This window comes from Clytia hemisphaerica, unplaced genomic scaffold (genome assembly GCF_902728285.1).
Source record: "Clytia hemisphaerica strain Z4C2 unplaced genomic scaffold, Clytia hemisphaerica genome assembly, whole genome shotgun sequence".
Classification (NCBI taxonomy): Eukaryota; Metazoa; Cnidaria; class Hydrozoa; order Leptothecata; family Clytiidae; genus Clytia; species Clytia hemisphaerica.
This window is the reverse complement of record NW_027103585.1, coordinates 103,270-123,797: the sequence shown is the minus strand read 5'-3', so window position 1 is coordinate 123,797 and position 20,528 is coordinate 103,270. Positions and strand designations below refer to the sequence as shown.

General features: G+C 36.0%; 2 protein-coding genes across 2 annotated transcripts; one reads left to right on the top strand and one right to left on the bottom strand.

Annotated features, from left to right (window-relative positions):
• Nucleotides 1-4,722: 4,722 nt before the first annotated feature.
• LOC136801373 (ATP-dependent DNA helicase pif1-like) lies at nt 4,723-6,696 on the bottom strand. The gene has a single exon (XM_067058012.1). The coding sequence runs from the start codon at nt 6,694-6,696 to the stop codon at nt 4,723-4,725; it is 1,974 nt and encodes a 657-aa protein (XP_066914113.1).
• Nucleotides 6,697-19,362: 12,666 nt separating this feature from the next.
• Nucleotides 19,363-20,314, top strand: LOC136801372 (uncharacterized). The gene is made up of 4 exons (XM_067058010.1): nt 19,363-19,557; nt 19,803-19,879; nt 19,990-20,185; nt 20,300-20,314. Exons 1-4 carry the CDS (start codon nt 19,387-19,389, stop codon nt 20,312-20,314), a joined length of 459 nt encoding a protein of 152 aa, XP_066914111.1. The 5' UTR covers nt 19,363-19,386.
• Nucleotides 20,315-20,528: the final 214 nt, after the last annotated feature.

Below are 20,528 nucleotides of genomic sequence, written 5' to 3'. Positions count from 1 at the left end.
CATTTTCATCACTGTTGGGGCCTTTACTGTTTAATTGGCGATAGCCACTCAAGCCAACCCTTTGGATATTGTTTGTTGAATGATAAAGTTGACCACCAGTATTTATAAAATCGGCCGCAGCAGCAGGAACATCTACTATACCGACAATCTTCATCAACAATCGATGGGCAACATTCTTCACAGTTGTGCTGGTATCAGCAGAATCCAACAACTCACGATAAATGGTCACAAACTCTTCTGTAGTGGTTGCACCTTTGCAACAGTAAGAGCAGATATACTTTACCAAGTTCAAAAGATCCTGATCGATGAGGGCCTGGCAGTCACAATTTGCCTGCCAGGAGATCAGTAAAGTTTTGATGTGATTCAGCATCCGAGTATGGTCACGAGGTCCTTCATATCTTGGATGACCAGCACAAATGATGCGAGGATCAAAGGGATGCAGTTCTTTACCAGGAGTTTTCTTTGTTATTGGATCTTCTTTGCCAAAATGTGAACGGCAATAACGTGTTTTAGATTCCTTCTTCTTCTTTTGTTTTTTGATATTTTGGAATCATTGCGCTTCTTCTTCAATCGGGTTGTAGCAGATTTTCTACTTGTTCGATCCTTGCGACAACGTTCACAAAGGCCATTTTTGTTAATTTTCCAAGTCTTCAATTTCACACGAGCTTGATCATTGTTAAAGGATGGAGTGTATACTGGCCGTGTTTCTCTACATACAACACAAGTGGCCGCACCATGATTACTTTCACCTTCTAAAAAATCAACGAGATATTGACCAACTTCAGGATTTGGGTGAAGAGAGTTCGACAATTGACTACTTTGCTCCGCAGCACTGGTACCATCATTATTGGGATTAATGTTCATTTCAGGTAAGGTATCTTGTTCACTTATATTTTGCATTGGAGGTGAAACAGGTAAAGGTACTGACACTTGAGATTTTTGGGCCTTCTTTAGCTTGGCCTTCTGATATTTAATCTTGTGTTTCAGTTTCTTAAAACGGGCTTTCATTTCGGACGATGTTTCTTGCTTTGGTGGCTCTAGGTAGTCGATGTTAAAGTCGACACAAGATTTGAGCAGCTTGTTTTCAGCTTCAATATCTCTTAATGGAATCGAATTTTGGAGTTGCTTTGTTTTTGGTTGGTTTTGATATTGTTTTTGGTCTTGTTTGTCCATTGAGAGAAAATGCGAAAACTGATTTGAGTGAATTCTTTACCTCGAATACAAGTACCACATCCCCTGTGGGTATTAGGGATTGGAAATGATCGTTGGATGAGGATGATAAAAGCATCTCAATTCCAGAAGTAGCAGTTGGGTTTAAGTCAAAGTACGGATTGGCTGCAGCGCTGTTCTCACTTGTGACACGAATGTTGACATTGAAAAAAAATGCTGTGGCTAAGCACATGATAACTTCGACATACACAGCGTCTTGTTTCTGCCTTTCTAAAAGTACATTCCATCTATCACCTCCCAAATTGTCTTGTTGTTTGTCGTCAATGATCATATTTTGCTGACCAAAATTATGGATAATTTGATAAAATGGGGAATCGTCTTGCATATTTTCAACAAAGGCGACAACATCTTTTCTCAAATCACCAATATCTGTATATCTTAAGTTTCTTGGAAGATCTGAGTACACACTGCCTCGATGGATTTGTTCGATAACAGCATGGAAAAAGCAATTTCCATCCCCCAGAGTTGTGTGGTGCATCCAAACATCTAATCCAATACTACGCGCTCTTGCTACCATATATTGTGCTCTTTCAGCAAGAGCTTGCTCTGGTGAACGGCATTTTCCAAAGGTGACATATGGATTAAGTAAATTTGTCACATTAAATGGTAAAACAACATCTCCCCAGGGAATCAAGGACTGAAAATAATTGTTTGATGAAGATGATAAAAACATCTCAATTTCAGAAGTAGCTGTTGGGTTTAAGTCGAAGTACGGATTGGTCGTAGTGTTATTTTCACTTGTGACACGAATGTTGACATCGAAAAAAAATGCTGTGGCTAAGCATATGATAACTTCAACATACACAGCGTCTCGTTTCTGCCTTTCTAAAAGTACATTCCATTTATCACCTCCCAAATTGTCTTGTTGTTTGTCGTCAATGATCATATTTTGCTGACCAAAATTATGGATAATTTGATAAAATGGGGAATCATCTTTCATATCTTCGACAAAGGTGACAACATCTTTTCTCAAATCACCAATATCTGTATATCTTAGTTGTTCTGGAAGTTTGAAAAAAGCAATTCCCATCGCCTGTTGTTTGATTGTTTAAAAGAACATTAAGTCCAATACTACGTGCTTTGATTACCATAGACCGGGCTCTCTTTCTAATTTTATCTGCTTGAGACTCATTTGGGAAGGGAAGAAAGGAATATATTATTAAATTATACACACAGTTCTCATTAATCTATCAAGCTATATACACTATCTAACCTTAAGTATTATACTAAGCTGCTTGTGGAAATGATATTGAAAGTCATGTTTTTTAGAATACTTACCTCTTACGTAAAAATAACAGCGGCTATTGGATATCGGTATCGGTATGGGGTACAGCATCCCCAAAGGAAAAAGTAAACGCAAAACTTTAAAAAAATTCTCTAAGAAGTTCCCATATATTACAGATACAAAAAACCACAGAAATTATTTAAAAAAGAGAAACCCAAAAGTATCAACACAATCGCAAGTGTATAAAAAGTCTATAATTATAATAATCACACAGTTTGAGAAAAAAACTAATCTGTCTGTGTAACCTTTAAGCTTACTTGGTCGGTTGCTTACTTACTTGGGTGCTTACTATTAAAATTTGAACGGTTTCGGTAACAGCGGCAATTGGATATCGGTATCGGTATGGGGTACAGCATCTCCATAGGAACAAGCTGGATGCTGATAGGACCTACCTGTTACTTATGAAATGTATGAAAGATGACTCACCAGTATCATAGGATCTTGACCTTGTGTTGAATCAGAAGATGTTCCAACAGGGAAGATATGTTGATGCAGCACACTGGTAGGTGATCCACAATATATGCAAATGAACCAGCAGCAACAATCAATCAACAGAATAAAACAGTAAGATGAACCAATATCAACAGGAACAAATGTCAACAGTCTATATCAAATAATAACAGGATCTGTCAGTTACAGCATTCCTGTTAATACAATATCAATAACAGGATCTGTCTTCCACAGCATCCACACATTGCACTATAATCAGGATCTGTCTTCTACAGCATCTAAACAATTATGACCAAACAATCACCTCGACCATCACACATCTACTGGATCAGCACCAACGGCGATTCTACAGATTGATGATGTATTATTTATTTAATTAGTATTGTGTCTATAATGAAAGTAACATTACCTGATAATGAAAGTTAGACAAATGAGAGCAAATATAGTAATTAATGGAAAATATTGAGTAGAACTTGAGAAATTGAAGAAAAAATGTTTTTTTCTGGCACGAAAATCAGCTGTTTTGGAAATTTTTAGAAAATATTGGGAATTACTATCAGCAATATTTCATGAAAAAAATATCACAATTAAGACCAAAGAAAATCTGGAAAAACAGCTATTTTTGGCATTTTCGGCCGGAAAAAAAATTTTCTCGAAAATCAGACTCAACCATGTTTTGGGCATTTTTAATACACATCTTTTGGCATCAGTGTGCAAAATTTCATGAAAAAATATAAAGTACAGCTCGAGAAATTTCAAGAAATACCATTTTTCTGGCGAAAATCGGCTGTTCTGGCGATTTTTAGAAAGTTTTAGTTACAAAATTCAGTTTTATTGATAATTGAACCATGCTTGATAATGGGCATTGTTACTAATAATGTTTTTGAGTGAAAAAATAAAGAAATATCTGTTTATGAAAGTCAGATAGAAATAAGGAGAAAAGTGACAACAATCAGTCAGAAAATATAGCGTTAGCGAAAGCGCAAAACGCATTAAATTTCATCATCGATTGTTGATGGGAGAGAGGGAAGGGTAGTAGAGAACAAAAAAATGAGGCTAATAAATGATAAATATCCACAAATCTACAAAATCTGCATTATAATTGCTATACACAAAAATTATCCTTTTACAAAAATTTATTTACATCATTAAATAATCATTTACATTATTCAAAATTTTTTTCAAACATCAATTATATTTAGAATTTGTTTGATACATTCAATTTTTTAATTATCGTGAATACTATTACGCAAAATCAATCGTCCAGTGCTAAGTTAACAAAAACAGTAAAGTGATCACTGTATGGGGATGGCATCCATTCTACAGGTATATTCAAAGGATCATCAAAGATAAGATCTAACGTGTTTCCATCGATATGGGTCGGATGCTGACTGCGTTGATAAAATGTTTGGTGGCAATACTTCATTGAGGTCATTTATGTTATCAGGTAGATTGAAATCACCAAGAATAACAGTTGAGTAGTTCACTGAGTCAATTTGGTGTCGAATTTGATCAAGGTCAATTTGAAGTGATTGCATGAATAAAGGTATAGAGCTTGTGGGTGGTCTGTAAAGCAAAACGATCAAGTAAACAGTGTTTTTTACAGTAACCAAAACTGGAAGTAATTCTAAGTCACTAACGGTATTCAATGCTTTCATAACATTCACGTGCATCGTATCATAACTAATAGCTAACCCGTGAACAGTTCTTTGATGAATGGTTTTCCAGTGTTGCAGGTTTTCATTGTCATCTAGTTTTTATGTTGTGTCATTGCCAGTTTCTGTAAAGCATAATAAACAACATCTAGAAGTGTGTAGGCTATCTGATAGAAAATGATTGATATGAAGATTCCATGATCGAATATTGAAAAGGCACAAATTTTGACTGTTCATTTCTTTCAATGGATGCATTATTGATAACACGTGATTTGTTCTCATTTCTTCCATTGCTTCTATTGCTTTAGAATTAACTACAATGTGTTTTTCAGGTTTGAAATTTAGCAATTGTATCATGTCACTTGATGTTGCACGTGAAAGACATGTATAAAGTAGTCCTGGTCCGACAGGTGCTAATCCTTTATCAGTTCCAGTTGTTTGGTCTAAATCTCCGCTCGCATATTCCAATGTACTTCCCTGTGCTTTGTGAATTGTGGTAGCAAAAGCAACAATTAATGGAAACTGTTTTCTTGTAACGAATATGCCATCTGACGTTCTGAATGTCATTATTTCAGGTAGTATTGGAACACATGTTTTCAATTCTCCTCGTAATCTTTGGTCTTTTAATTTATTACCTGAGGAAGGGTTATCAAATTGAATATATATAACTCCTGAAGGCTTGTTGTTTCTGATTCCTTGAATATTCTTAACTATTCCGGTAGATCCGTTTATTAACTTATCCTCAATATCTTTATTAATTGTAAGCATGACTCTAGCTCCGACACATATGATCAATTCTTTGGGCAGTCCTGCAGTTTCGTTGATTGGAACATCTTTATTTAAGTTCACTTTCGTTCTTGATTCATCTTTAGCGATTGAAGTACGTTTTTTGTGCCAATCGTCACACTGTCTTAAGCACATGTCATTACGTTTGTTTTTCAAATTATTTGTGATGTACATTTTCATGAAATTCTCAGGCCATTCTGTCGTATCAGTGTGTTCGAGCAATTTTATTTTTTCAATATCAGCTACTGTATGGTTACCTTCACGGAGCCTATTAAGTAGTGCTGCAAATTCTGGATCTCCACTTTGTCTTACAATCTCATCTAATTCATATAGTTTAAATTCCTCCCATGTATAATCAAAAGGTTTTGGTTCATAAATTGAATCTTGTTTGATAGGGGGTAATTGAAAGAAATCGCCAATCAATAATATTGAAATACCACCAAATGATTCTGTGTTATTTTCTTTGATTTCTTGTAATCTTTGGTTTAGATCTTTGAAACTTTTTTCGCCTATCATTGAAATCTCGTCAATCAATAGGATCTTTAAATGCTTGAATTTTAATCGCAAATTATGCATATTGTCACCGCTCAATTTTTTGAAATGTTTTCCCTTCCCATAGATTGGTAGTTTAAATGCTGAGTGCAATGTAGTTCCGTCAACATTTGTTGCTGCCTTACCAGTTGATGCAGTTACAAAAACAGATGGTTCTTTCTCATTATTTTGTCCTGGTTCTTTGAGAATCTTTTTCATTTGCTCTGTCAAGGTTCTAACTAAAAAGCTTTTTCCTACACCTGCACCTCCAGTTAAAAAAAGTCTAAATGGATTCGGTTTGTCAATTGACGAATTTTTCTCAGCGTGTTTTAAAGTTAATACATATTTGAACAGATAATTGAACAAATTTCGTTGTTTTTGGTTGAAACTGGAACACATAGTGTAAAACAAATTGAGAGGCATATCAGGATTTCTATCAGAGGTTGTAAATGCTACTGAAGATGTATCATTTGTTGAGTCATTGACACCATTTTCATAATCTATATCAATCAAATCTGGATGAATATTACAGTAGTCGTTATCATTTTCATCACTACTACTATTTTCTGAGTCAGAACTGTTGTAAACAGGTACTTCATTGATGTCGATTTCATTAACTGCGTCAAAGTTAGGATCATGTTTCAAAATATTTGGTCTAATTTCTTCTTCAACTTCGAAATATCTTTCTTCAAATGTCGCACAATTTCCTTTTAAGTCGTTTTCATTTTCCCAAGGCATATACAATTGCAATAGCACCATTTCTATCTTTGAGTTTACTAACTTTGTGATAACGTATTACACATGGACGGCTTCTTTTTTTCATTTTTCCCATTCCGTTGTTCAATGTAATTGACTTAGGTAAATTGATGTTCAATTCAAGATTTTCGTCAATTTCGATATCTGTTTCATTTGCTCCTTCTTCATTTTCTATATCTTTCTTGGGATATGTGTAAGTAGAAGCAAAATCTGCGTAGCACATGTTTTTCAATTTCCTGGGACGATTTTCATACTTATCAATCATATTCTTTTGGTAAACATTTTTGGAATCGGGGTCAAGTTTAGCTAGATCAGATGGATTTTTCGATATTCTCGTACGTTTCTCTTTGGGCCCTGTTGGAATATATTCAACATTGATATTTGATGTTCTCATTTTCAAAGAAAGTGTTCTTTTGATGGCTTCACGAGTCGATACTTCTCGCTTCGTTAAAAATACATTTCCTATGGCGCGCAATTTATCTTTTACAGCTTTACCAGTTGCCTCTTTATGTGCCTTTTTCATAAGTTCACTCATATTCTTTTCTGGCTTGCACATGTAAGAAGTGATATACGCTAAAACTGCATACATATTTGTGACATATTGAATATTCATGTTGAACTGCAGTATGCTAATCATGACAGTATTGTATGGACCAATATTTGTTTCATTGGGCTTCCTTTTATAAAGTACAGTGAGCTTCTTTTGAACTGTATTCGTCTCTTGAAAGATCACACGATTGCAACAAGTCGTCAAGAGTAACATCTTGGAGATCAGCACTACAATTATTGATTTGGTCGAGGACTTTATCAAGGACTTTTTTACTTGTTCTATATTCGTTTTTGTCGATTTGTTTACCTCGAATAATGCGAGTTTCTTCACATGGTGGCCATGGAGCCTTAAATCTACATCTTGATCCACTTTTCTTTCGACAAGTTGTTGTATGATGATGTTTTTGAACAGTATTGACTAATGCATGCCCAATCATCTCTTAAACTTGAACAGGAAGTCGAAAACCTACGAAGAGAGCTAGAAGCCTGTAAGGGGCTTCTCAAGCAAAACGAAGTCGATAGAGTTACTATTGCATCCCAAAAGAAAGAACTGGCGAACCTAAGGAAAAATCTCAATGAAGATCCGGGTTTCCACACCATAGAGTACGTTGAGCAAAAGTTTGAAGAGAAACTCGAGTCACTCAAACCAACTATCAAAGAAATGATTGAACAAACAATCAAAACAGAGTGTAAAGCACTCTCAGAAAAAACGTATGCTTCCGTTACCTCCTCCAACACCACTAATCTTGCTACCCCAAATCAAGACTCGCTAAAGGAAGTTATCAAAGATGCCTGGCGCGAAGAGGGAGCAGAAGAGGCAGACAAGAGAAGACGTGCACCAAATGTCATCGTTCATGGTTTACCAGAGAAAGATGAAGAAAATGACAAAAGTTGGGCATCAGATTTTATCAAGGATACCCATGCCCGAGCTAACATTCAGCGTGTCAGAAGATTAGGCGTAGCAGATGGAAATAAAAAGCGACCCTTGTTGTTATCACTCAAAAATGAACAAGAAAAATGGACCGTTATCGGAAATTTAACAAGTTTAAAGGGATTAGAAAACTACAAAGGTATCAGTATTACAGAGGACCTAACACCCGCACAACGGAAAGTATATAAGGAATTATCGAACGATGCAAAGAAGCTAAACTCTGAGGAAAAATCTCAAACTGAAATTTATCGAGTCAGAGGTGATACAAAAAACGGTTTCGCTGTAAAGAAGCTGAAAATCAAAAAACAACAATAGAAACAAACCACTATAAACAAGCACCAAATAGCAATAAAGCAAACCCTACCCCAAGAACTATACCTGAAATAAGAATCCTATCAACAAATGCCGATCAATTTACAAAAGCAAAGAAAGGAATATTAAATAAGATAAATCAACTCGAGAAACCGCACCTAATCGCAATTTGTGAAGTAAAACCCAAACATGGTGAAAAATGGCAAATCCACGAATACGAAATGAAAGACTACAAAGTTGTTAACTCGACTAATACCAATAACAACAAAGGTCGAGGAATCGTTATATTGGCACACTCATCAATAGACCATCTAGTTGCTGACATCGAAAGTCCTGTTGAATTCGAAGAAACCTGTATTATCGAGATTCGTCTAGCAAAGAAAGACAAACTTGTATTTGCGTGTATATACAGAAGCCCTACGAAGCAAGCTAACTCGCACGAAAACAATTCTATGTTGAACAGCCTGTTGAAGTCATTGAGTCAAGACAAGAGATATTCACACAAATGTATAGTTGGAGATTTTAATCTACCAACAATAAATTGGGAAAACTGGACAACCCCCCATATTGAGGACAGTAAAGAAGAAAAATTCTTGGATGCACTACGAGATTCATTTCTTTACCAATACGTCAAAGAGCCGACGAGATGTAGAGGAACAGACGATCCGTCTCTAGTAGACCTCATTCTAACCAGTGAATATAACCAAGTCAACAATCTCAAATATCTTAGTCCACTTGGAAAAGGTGACCACAGTGTACTTGTCTTTGACTTCAAGTGTTGTGCTGAGCAGAAGCCAAGTTGCCAAAAGTATTCCTACAATTCAGCTAACTTCCAGGAAATGCGACGCTTTCTTCGAGCGGCTAATTGGACGCAAGACTTTATCGCGACATCAAACGGGAAGACAGTATGTGAGCTCTGGGAACAGTTCAAGACTGTTCTAAACGATCTAAAGAGCCGATTCGTCCCGCTAAAAGAAGTTGGAAATTCCTTCTGGAAGAAAAAAGGAAATATACCGATAGGGGAAGATATTCGAAATGAAATCAGGATAAAAGATCGCCTACATAGGAAGTGGATTAATTCTTCGGATGCTGACAAGGAGTTCAATAGAGCAAAATATGTTTCGGCGCGAAACCGAGTCAACAGTATAATGAGACGCACGCGTAGAAACCATGAACGAGAAATTAGCAGATCGGCAAAGAACAACCCGAAGCGATTTTGGTCGCATGTAAGAAGTCAATTGAAGTCGACAAGCCGAGTTGCATCTCTTCTGGAGTCGGAGGACAACAAAGAATCATTGAAGCATGAAGACATAGAAAAGGCAAATATCCTACAAAAGCAATTTTGTGGTGTATTTACGAATGAGCCAAACGGACAATTACCTTCATTTGATAAAAGAACAGATACGATGATCGATATCCCTGAAATTTCTCTAGAAACAATAATAAGACAGATCAAGCAGCTTGACCCCAGCAAATCATTTGGACCAGATGAGATTCATCCGTTGATGTTGAAGGAACTAGTTGACTTCGTTGCAGAACCGCTGAAGATAATCATGAACAAAACATTAGAAGATAGCGTATTACCTGAGGACTGGAAGATGGCGCATGTCACACCAATCTACAAGAACAAGGGTGCTCACAACCTAGCCATAAACTACCGTCCAGTCAGTTTAACATCTATAGTATGCAAAATGATGGAGTCAGTGCTAAGAAAAGCAATTATGGATCATCTTGTGGAAGAAAATCTTTTATCTGAAAAACAGTACGGTTTTATTGGTAAGCGATCAACAGTCACTCAACTTCTTTACTACATTGACCAATGTTGTGAAACGATGGCAGAAGGCAAAGTTGTCGATTGCATCTATTTTGATTTTGCAAAAGCGTTTGACACCGTCCCTCACAGGAGGTTAAAGAAAAAACTGGAATGTTACGGGGTAGGTGGAAGTCTACTAAACTGGATAACATCGTTTTTGTCAGATCGCAAGCAGCTGGTCAAAGTCAACTCAGCCAAATCAACAACTAACCCTGTCATAAGTGGGATTCCTCAAGGAAGTGTACTTGGACCTCTGCTATTTGTCATTTACATCAATGATTTGCCAGACAAAGTAGTTACGGATGCATTTCTCTTCGCTGATGACACGAAAATAGTGAAGACTATAGATTCGGTAGAAGACTCTATCGTTGTACAAAGAGATATCGATGAAATGGAAAAGTGGTCTCAGGATTGGTTACTCACGTTCCATCCTGATAAATGTCATGTCTTAACAATAGGTAAATTCGCCAACATCAAGCATGCACACAGATACCAGCTTGGGGGTAATGAACTTGAACATGTTTTTGAAGAAAAAGACCTCGGCATCTTGATCGATTCGGAACTAACTTTCGAGGAGCATATATCCAAACAGGTTAACAAAGCAAATTCAATCCTTGGAGTCATCAAAAGAAGTTTTAACGACTTGAGTCCTTCGGCATTTTGTACTCTGTACACCACCTTTGTCAGACCTCACTTGGAATATGCACAATCAGTATGGCAGCCAAAATTACGTCGTAGTATAAAATTGATTGAAGGTGTTCAAAGACGGGCGACAAGACTGATTCCTCAATATCGTAATCTCCACTACGAAGAACGTTTAAAAAGACTCAAACTTCCATCTCTTGAGTTCAGAAGGCTTTTCAGTGATATGGTACAAATATATAAGCATATTCATTTTTACGACCCACAGACAACTCGGAACAAGTTTGTTAAAAAATCCCGTCCAACCAGATTCCATGATCATGAATTTGTTCCAAACTTTGCTGATGATGGTTTTCGTGGGGCTCAGACGAAATCTTTCTACTATAGATCGATCCCAACATGGAATGCACTACCGCGATTTGTCATCGAGTCGACCTCAATCAGATCGTTTAAAGAAAGCCTAAACAAAGCGTGGGAAAAACATCAACTAAGATACTTGACATATTAATATTGTAATTAGAAATCGGTTCGTAGAGGTCCACCTCGGGCCTGTGAGCTTGTATACATCATAATAATAATAATAATAATGTAGCTTTGAGTATTTCTCTTTATCTGGCAATGAACAGGTAATATATTTGTCTATAAAATCAACAACGTCGTTGTCTTTAGTAGGATCACTTTCATCGATTTTAGGCGCATCTTTGATATGTACTTGAGCGTGAACGTGTTCTAAACCTGTTCGATGTTGAAATTCTCTACGATCATCATAATTTAGAATTTGTCCTATTGGATGCATACCATTCATGAGCATTTTTGGAAAAACCTTATTGAAAATATGGTCAATTTGCCTTGCTACTGTTACAGGGTTCCTTTTGAAATATTGAACTTTTTCACTCCAGTTCATATTGTTGACATCTTCATCAGTTAAATTCTCTCCGTATTGCATAGCAACTACTTTAATAATATTTGTCCACTTAAATAGTGCTGCTGTCCATGTAAGAAAGTACGTGCTAGGTCCATAAACTCGACATTTTGCTAAAACATCTAATATCATGTTATGACACCATTGCGGCGTTCCTCTAATGTTCTTAAAAGAGTTTTGAAAAATTTGGTCATCGGATATCATTTGTCTGACATTATCAGGATTTGTTAATCTTCCAGCTGATATATCACTTTGAAAATGCTTTTTTTGAGAGAAACTAATTGCACTGGCAACATTTGCGCTTTCAGTCCAATGTAATGCATTGAAAATATACTGTGGGTCAGAAGCAAATCGATCATCTGAAGATTTCAATCTCGCATGAACATATTTTGATGGAGTTATATTTTTTTCTCTGGGTGAATTAAAATAATTTTTGGCATCAGGATAATGACCTGGAAATGCTTAGGCTTCCAAATCAGGTTCAGAATAGAATGACACTGGTATTTCATTTTCACAAGGAGCAATGTTGACAATTTGGTCGGACGATATTTCAGAATTAGAACGTTTATGAGCAATGTCAATAGCTTCTTCTGAAGAGATCATCCTGAGATTGAGCATTTTTGTCTGTCAAAAGCGACCATAATTCTGGGTCTGATCGTAAACTTTCATCTTCCCATCTAGAGTTAGGTGCAACGTTTTCATAAAACTTATTGACTTCAACCAATTTTTGAAGTGCCTTTGTTACGAAAGCAGGTCGTATGTTTTGCTTATTGACTGAATTTTTATCAGAAAGTCGTCGTTTTAAAGCAAGGGAAATCAAAAACTCGTCATTACAAACTCTTGGTAATACTTTTTGAATTTTGTCTAGATTTGCGGGTACCATAACGCACTGTCCTTTTAAACCTTGTTGTCCTCCTTTATGCTTTGGTACAATGAACATGAATGGAATTATTTGGGAAACTAGCATCATTTCAATCGGACATAATTCCTCTAGTTCCGGAAGTTTTGGCGATAATTGAAGGTTATTGGATTGTGCTTGTACTGGCATTTTTTCTTTTTTTATATCTTTATCACATGAATGACAAATCCAGTAAATTTCTTCAGAATCACAATCAGTATTAGGTAGATCACACAATTCAAACATGGTCAATTTTTCATATTCCTTGTGAAGGAACCTTTTGCCGTTTCCTTTATACTCCCATTTTATGCAAATATGGCATTTATTTATCGGACCTTCTTTGATAGCACATTCAAAGTCTTGTTCTACAATTTTAAATGCTTTAGTTAATGTTATTGATGGATCAACCATACTTTGATTTTGTACTTTGTCAAATTCTGCCTTTCTTTTTTCCCTCAAAGTTTTCATTCTTTTAGAAGCAGATTTTCTATCATTGGCTTTTTCTGAATCATCTTGATTTTCCCTCAAAGTTTTCATTCTTTTAGAAGCAGATTTTCTATCATAGGCTTTCTCTGAATCATCTTGATTTTCCCTCAAAGTATTCATTCTTTTAGAAGCAGATTTTCTATCATTGGCTTTTTCTAAATCATCTTGATATCATCTTGATATCATGTTTAAAAGAACGAGAAGACTTTTCGGTGATTGACCAGGACCTTGTGGTTGTTTCAAAGGACTCTCTGTTTCACCAGAATCTATGGAAGTTTTTAAAAGACTCCTTTCGATATAATAATTTTGAAATTAGGACAAACCCTGTACAAAATTTCAATCTCAATGTTGGAGTTTTGGTATTCTTATACCCAACCCTAAATTTGTCAAAGGAACACAATTTTACAAAATTGCTAATGTCGAAGTTCGAAAATATATTCTTACTTTCAAACTTTTGAAGCTCTTGCTCAAGCTCATCATCGCTCAATTCCTTGTCTGTAACACCATTTTATTGATTTCGTGAATTAATTCGTAACTGCCATTTTCCCAACAGTGATTCTTTGATCTTAGAATATCATCACTGGTAAAAAACTATTCTGCTGACAAGTATTATAGCGCACAGTTTATCATTGACCGACTTTAAGTGTTGACCAGAAACAAACTAAAAAGACCCCGTTTTAAAGTCAACCAGACAGAAATATCGTTGACTAAATAAATGTTTCTTTCAAACTTTTTCACAGCGACATCGCTTTTAAGTTCCTAATATTAAAATGAAGAGCATAAGACGATTCTAAAGAAACTTTAGATTTTTCTTTTTCACTTTTCTTCTTCATTTTCCAAATGTTTTTGATTATTTTTCTATTTTGCGATCTTCCACTCCTTATTATCTTTAGGACAAGCTCAAAACCACCACGTCAGTCAAATTCTGTCTCTTTTAGTGTATATTGATTATCGCATGGGCCTGGTTATTCAAACAAAGTATTATTAACCCTATTAGCCCCAAGAGCTTTTTTATTTTTTTTGGGGGGCGGGGTAGAATCTACCACCCTCGATTATTTTTTATCTAGAAGAGCTATGGCCATGAAATTTGGTACAGATGTTCTCCATCATGACACAAATTTCCAAGAAGAAAAAAAAATTTGATGATGTCATTCAAAAACCGATGACGTCATCCCAAAATTTCCACCTGTCGGAAAAAGGCCCAAATATATGGTTTACAAAATTGTATATTACAGGCGAACTAATAAGGGTATCTAGATTTTGAAGATTCTGAAAGATAAAAGGCTGCCCTTTAACATAATTGCCGGTTTTGCATTTTCCATGAAGACTTTTTCTTAAAATCTGTTCTGAAGATGAGTGAAATTTTCAAAATTTGATGACCGTTTATACCGTTAGTGGCTATCATGTGTGTCAAAATTCGAAAATGATTGAATTGAAATAGTTCAGAACTCTAAAATTTCGAGCTTTAAGCGATTTTAGCTGGGTTTTATGTAGCTGGGAGACCCGACTTCTCTGTCTATGTGGTTTCAAAAAAAATATCAAAGTATAGACAGTAGTAGCCGGGAATTATACAAGATGCAAGAATTGATCGCAGAATTTGATTGGCTAATATCTTATTGTTATGATTTGATAAACAAAAGTATGACGTCAAACAGCTCTATTGTTTCAAGAAGTAGCGAGCTTTTGAATTGTTTTGAAAAAATAACGGTTTTTTCTTTTGTGATTTGAAGTGATTTGAATCGAGTCAATAATTCCATACTCTGTATTTCAGTGAAGTTGTTGGGATTTTAACAGGATAGAAATATTTTTGTAACAGAGTATGGTCTCCAGACTAGGTTTTATGTCATTTTTCACAATAAAGTCATAAAACCTGATCTGGCTGAGATTGTACGTCTTCCTTTTTGCACTAGTAATTTACCTTCAACTATGTTTTATTCTTGTTTTGGTGCTGAAATCATCCGGATAGCACGGGTTAGTTCATCTTTGGAAAATTTTAGCTTGGCGGGTAGAGTTTTAATGGACCGCGCTTTGAAACTTCGTTTACAAAAGACATTGAAAAAAATATATGGACGCCAGCAGGTATTCCATTCCCTTGCTAGCAATATAACACTATTCTTAGAAAGTCTTCTCTAGTTTTATTTAATCATCATCATCTAAAACATTTATCGGATTTGTCGTTTTATTTTAACATTTTTAGTTTGAAAATTGTGAATGTCTCGTTTGAACTTATTAGAAAGTCTAGTGGTTGGTAGCGCTCCACTTGTTTGCAGGATATGTGAATTAGCGACTCACATTAGTAAAAAATTTTGGTTAAAGAAGTTCACACGTATTGATATAAATTTGAGTGCTTTTTGTTTGAAGTCCTCATTTCCTTTTTCTTTTTCTAACGTACGGCCGCTCGGATACGGCACGCCGAACCGGGCTCTGGGCCAACTTTTCAAACTTCGATTATGCGTCTTTCTTTCTAAATCTTTTCTTTTCTAGATTGTGCTTGATCAACACTTTCTTACCTTTGGTTAGATGACGGGCGACTCTAGAGTAGCAGGGCAAGCTTACTCATGGCCACACTTGATGCCAGACTTTGGTCTTTATCTATCCGCACTCCATTTATTTCTCAACTTTCTTTAAATTCACTTACCGGTTTTCTCTATGCTAAATTTGTACATTTATATTTATTGTTTGTCTATTGTAAGATTGTTTATTTGTGGGTTGTTACTTTTTGGTTCTTTGGTTTTATTTTGTTGTTGTTGTTGGTTTTAAGGTTTGTTGCTGTTTTGTTTTGTTGGTTTTCAACTTTTGTCCTTGTCGCGTTAAGTTGTGAAAATATTTCTCGCTCAGTTTGAATGTTTTTGATTTTTAGTTTGACACGCACTTTCTGAATTTTGATTAGCTTTTTCAGATAATAACCCTAACATTTTGCACAAGTACTGCATAAGATTTAGCCTGGATATCCAAGCTCAAAATTTTAGAAAAATATAAGTTTTACCTCAACCAGACAAAGTTCTAAAATTATAGAGCTTGGTTCACCTAGAAATCAGGTGAACCCCTGTTGACAGATTTTCCTGCATAAATCCCATGGCTGCAAATAAATGTATGCACATAATGACATAATTTCAAGATGCTACCCCCAGCAGTGATAAATCAATTTAAAATGGTACCCTTGACCATAAAATATAGACAGTGTGGTGGATAGTCTGTTGGACAAAATGTGCTAAGTGAATTTTGGAAAATAAAAAATTTCCAAATCCAAAATTTTTAAAACAAAACTTCCAACCCAAAACAGCAATACAAAATTGGCAAACAGAAAAGAAGAATTGAAGCAAAATATATACCTTTAGTTCTTTACACGGTGCAACCATGCCATTAAGAAAATTAAAACAAGATATCTAAGCAAGTAAAATTAAAAAGAAAGCAACCAGAACATCTAAAAATTCCCATGTTTTGATCTTCCCACTTCTTCCCTGCCATTATTATCATTTTTATTTTGGGTGCGTGGTCAAACACCCAAGGGAGATAATTAGGGATTCTATTGTTATTTGCTTCGAAGAAGAAAAATCAGGGAGATTTGCAAAGCAGCGTACGCGCCTTGCTGATCGCCCGCGCGATCCACCGAACACTTCAAGTCGGGTCGCTTTTAGAAAAACTCGTTCCCCGAGGGATTATATCAAGAATGAGAAGAGAATGATTCTCTTTATATTAACTTTCCCAGAACGCTCCAAAATTTTGTTTACCATTGTAATATCAAAGCAAACAGCCCAATTTAAAATGGAGTATCTACCAATAAAATGCCTGTCCAAAATATTGCTCAAACATGTGCCAAACGTGAGCGCTGATAGAAATGCCAGCCCCTGCGTGTCACCTTTGTGGTTTAAATTTTTCAGTGGACAAAAACGCTAAAAAACTTAAAAGTGTCAAGAGTTGGAAAATTTTTCCAGAAGTTGTGAAAGATGGGTGTGTCGCTTCAAAATTAGCCAACCTTGAATTGGAAGTAGTGAAAAGACGTGGGAGCGACGAGACAATCTGTTCATCGTGTCACAGCAGCATTAAAGTCCTGGAGAATTCAATGGCAATCAAGAAACGATGGCAGGACTGGGGAAACATTGCTGGATCAGATGAAAGACCAAAGAAAGTTTTTGTGCGAGAGGTAAGAGTCGATTATTAATTATGACAATGCTGGGAAAATTCGTCTCGTCACAAAGTTAAAGAGAAGGCAAAGGTATCAGACCTGAACATTTACTTAGTCTATTTGGAAGCCTTTATTCAGGATAAAGACACTCAAAAGCATACAATAAATTGAAATAGTTTTCTAATAATAGTACTATCCAAACAAAATTAATGTACAATAAGCTAGGGTAAAATTAGATTCAGGCTATTTCCCGGGCTATTCAGAGCAAAAGAGTTTTATCAGGCTGGAAGGATGACGCCATATACATTTTTGGGCCCTCAGGAAAATTTTCATGGCTTGTTTTGTACCCCAATTTTCATTAGAACCTTATGCTCTTTACCATGGAACCCAGATTTTGAGAATTTGCTTAGATTTATTTTTTGCACACCCGCCTGATGAAGTCATTCTGATGACGTCATCTGGTCGGTTGCCTGGTGATAAAAGTAGGCGTGTCCGCTAAAAATTATTAATTAGACCCTGTAAGGGTGCCTGTGCCAAATTTCAGCCTATCATCACAGTTTCAAGAATTCTTGAGCTATCCCAATCGACTCCACTAAGCCACCAGGAAAGTGAATTCTAATTGTAGGGGATCAACAGAAAATTTGTGTAAAATTCACTTTATTATTTCATAACTTGGTACTAAAAGAAAAAAATTTAAATCCAAAAGTCAATTTGATTTCTTTGATGGATGTATAGAAATAATCAAAATGGACCTGTGCATGAACTCCAATGGTGAAATTGTCTTAACGTTGTATCATTCTGCTCGAATAAACTCGAGAGAGCAGTCGTTCAATTTATAAATATTCAATAATCTAGGTGTCCACTGAAACCCTGCTCGAACAGGTCCACAAAAGCTGTTTGCAAGAAATTCGAGTTGTGCGTTCAAAATCCAAACTCAAAGATGCTTCTGTGGAAAGTCTTATCTCTCTTGACGACGTGGCACTGTGTACAGAAATCGACAAATTCTGTCCTGTCTTGGGTGCTGCATTACGTGGAGGAATGGGTATACAAGATTCCACTAAACGAGATGTTAAAGCGATGCGACTCCAGTGCTATTCCATCGTCTTCAAAGCACGATACGGTCAAAATAGGGCAACTGTTGTGGCTCATCGCAACGACCAATTGTTGTTGGCAGCAGGTGCGAAGAAGGCTTCGTTCAGTTGGTTCAACAAAATGGGTTTGACCAATTCCTATGGTACTGGGAATAAAAAGTACAAAAAGCTAGCATTGAACCACGACCAAGAGGTGAAAGATTGGAAGAAGAAAATTGAAGAGGCCGTGTCTCCTAAAGATGTGGAAGAAAGGCCTGACGTAAGAATTTCCTTTGGTTAACCCTCTGTTTCCTCCAAATCCTCAGCAGTTTTTGCTTGCTTAGGTTTCAGTTTTCTTTTATCCACATCATTGCACGAAGACCTCTCTTGTGTTATTATGTTCAATGCATTTAAATTTTTCTTAAAAGCCTCTTTAAAAAATACTACATAAAAAAGGCTTTTGCATAGCATGTTTCTGTTTTCCCTTTTGGTCACATTTCAACTTAAACTGAATTGGCGAAAAATTAAGAGCCTTTCATTTACCTTTAGCTGTGCGGTGATAATGTGGATGGTAACATCATAGCCAGAGATCAAGGGCTTAACTATAGCAACGTCAACTATCACTGGTTTCACAAAAAATGGCTGTTTATCAACGAGCCTTGGAAAAAGACGGTAAGGTCTTATTGTTCATCCGAGTGTCTTGTATACCGGTCTGGAAAAAAAATTTTTGTAGTTCATTTGAAACAGTACTCTAACCTTTCAGCTGTTTGTTACCCCCATCCCATAGCCCTAAAGTAAATTAAGTCGTAGAACAACGCAAGTTTTCAATGCGTTCAACCACACTGAATATTTCCACTGCCTGCTTACATTTTGTTTGGGTTGTCAAACAATAAGAGAATTATTTCAATGCTTTAGATTTCAGAAAACCAGAAGAATATAAGGACATGACACTGATGGCCTCTAAGCATACCAACTCAGTCATGTTGGCGAATTACAAAGTTCTGTTTGCACGTGTTTTGGTGGACTTCCTATCAGCTTTTAAAGGATTTTCTAAAGTTGTCAGGAGACATATAAAACACCCATTCTCTGACAAGATGAAGGAAAAATCAAAAGTCGTAAGTTGAAAAATAGAATTTAATTTGAACTATTTTTCCACTATAACTGTTATAGTGAGATTCAAACAACCCCATATTTCCCAACATATGCAGATATAGACAGTGAATGAAGACCCAAACACAAAATTAACTCCCTGTGGACCACTATGCCATAATGGCCCCATTTTAATGTTTTTTCAAAGGCCAAGTTGAAGGCTTGGAAGTAAGGTGAATGACTAAATTTCAGTATTTCATGTTCTTCTTAGATACCACTGGGTGTGATTTTCGAAGACGAGTCATCTAATGCAGGCATTGCAGAAATCACCAAAGAATTACAGGAAAGGTAACATGGTGCAAGAGAATTCAATTAATTTTCAATAACAAATTTTCAATAATTCATAGATTAAAATTATTCAGAGGGGAAAATAAGCAGTCCCAAATATACCTTTTTAGTTACACACCAGTCAGAACAAACGATTTAGGGGAAAAGGAAGTCATCTTACCAATTAAGGTGGTTGGTGATCAGATGACAGAAGAACGAATGCACAACATAAAGAAAGCGTTTTTGTCTGGTGATACATCGTATGATCGTCTGGAGGGTATTGATCCAGCCTTTGCTGATTGGCATTTGGTTAAAACTCTCTATGAGGTAAGAAGAAGTGGTTATTGGTCTATAATACAGTGCCAGCCAATAACTAGGGAATGACACTTCCATGGGACACTAAGCAAGATCCAATAGTTTAAACATTACTGTATTATTAAGGATGACCTTGAATAGATAACACTATAACAATGGTAACATTTGAATTTTGAGTCTAAATAATATAGTTGAATTTATTATACATTTTTCCAGGTGAAAGAGGATATTTTCAAGAAAGAATCAGCATCAGAATTCGGTACCTCGATGTGGTCCATGAATGTCTTAAAAACAACAAATGCCAAAAAAGGCCCACACAAGTCTTTCAATGCGTACAAGGACTACTCAGACAAAG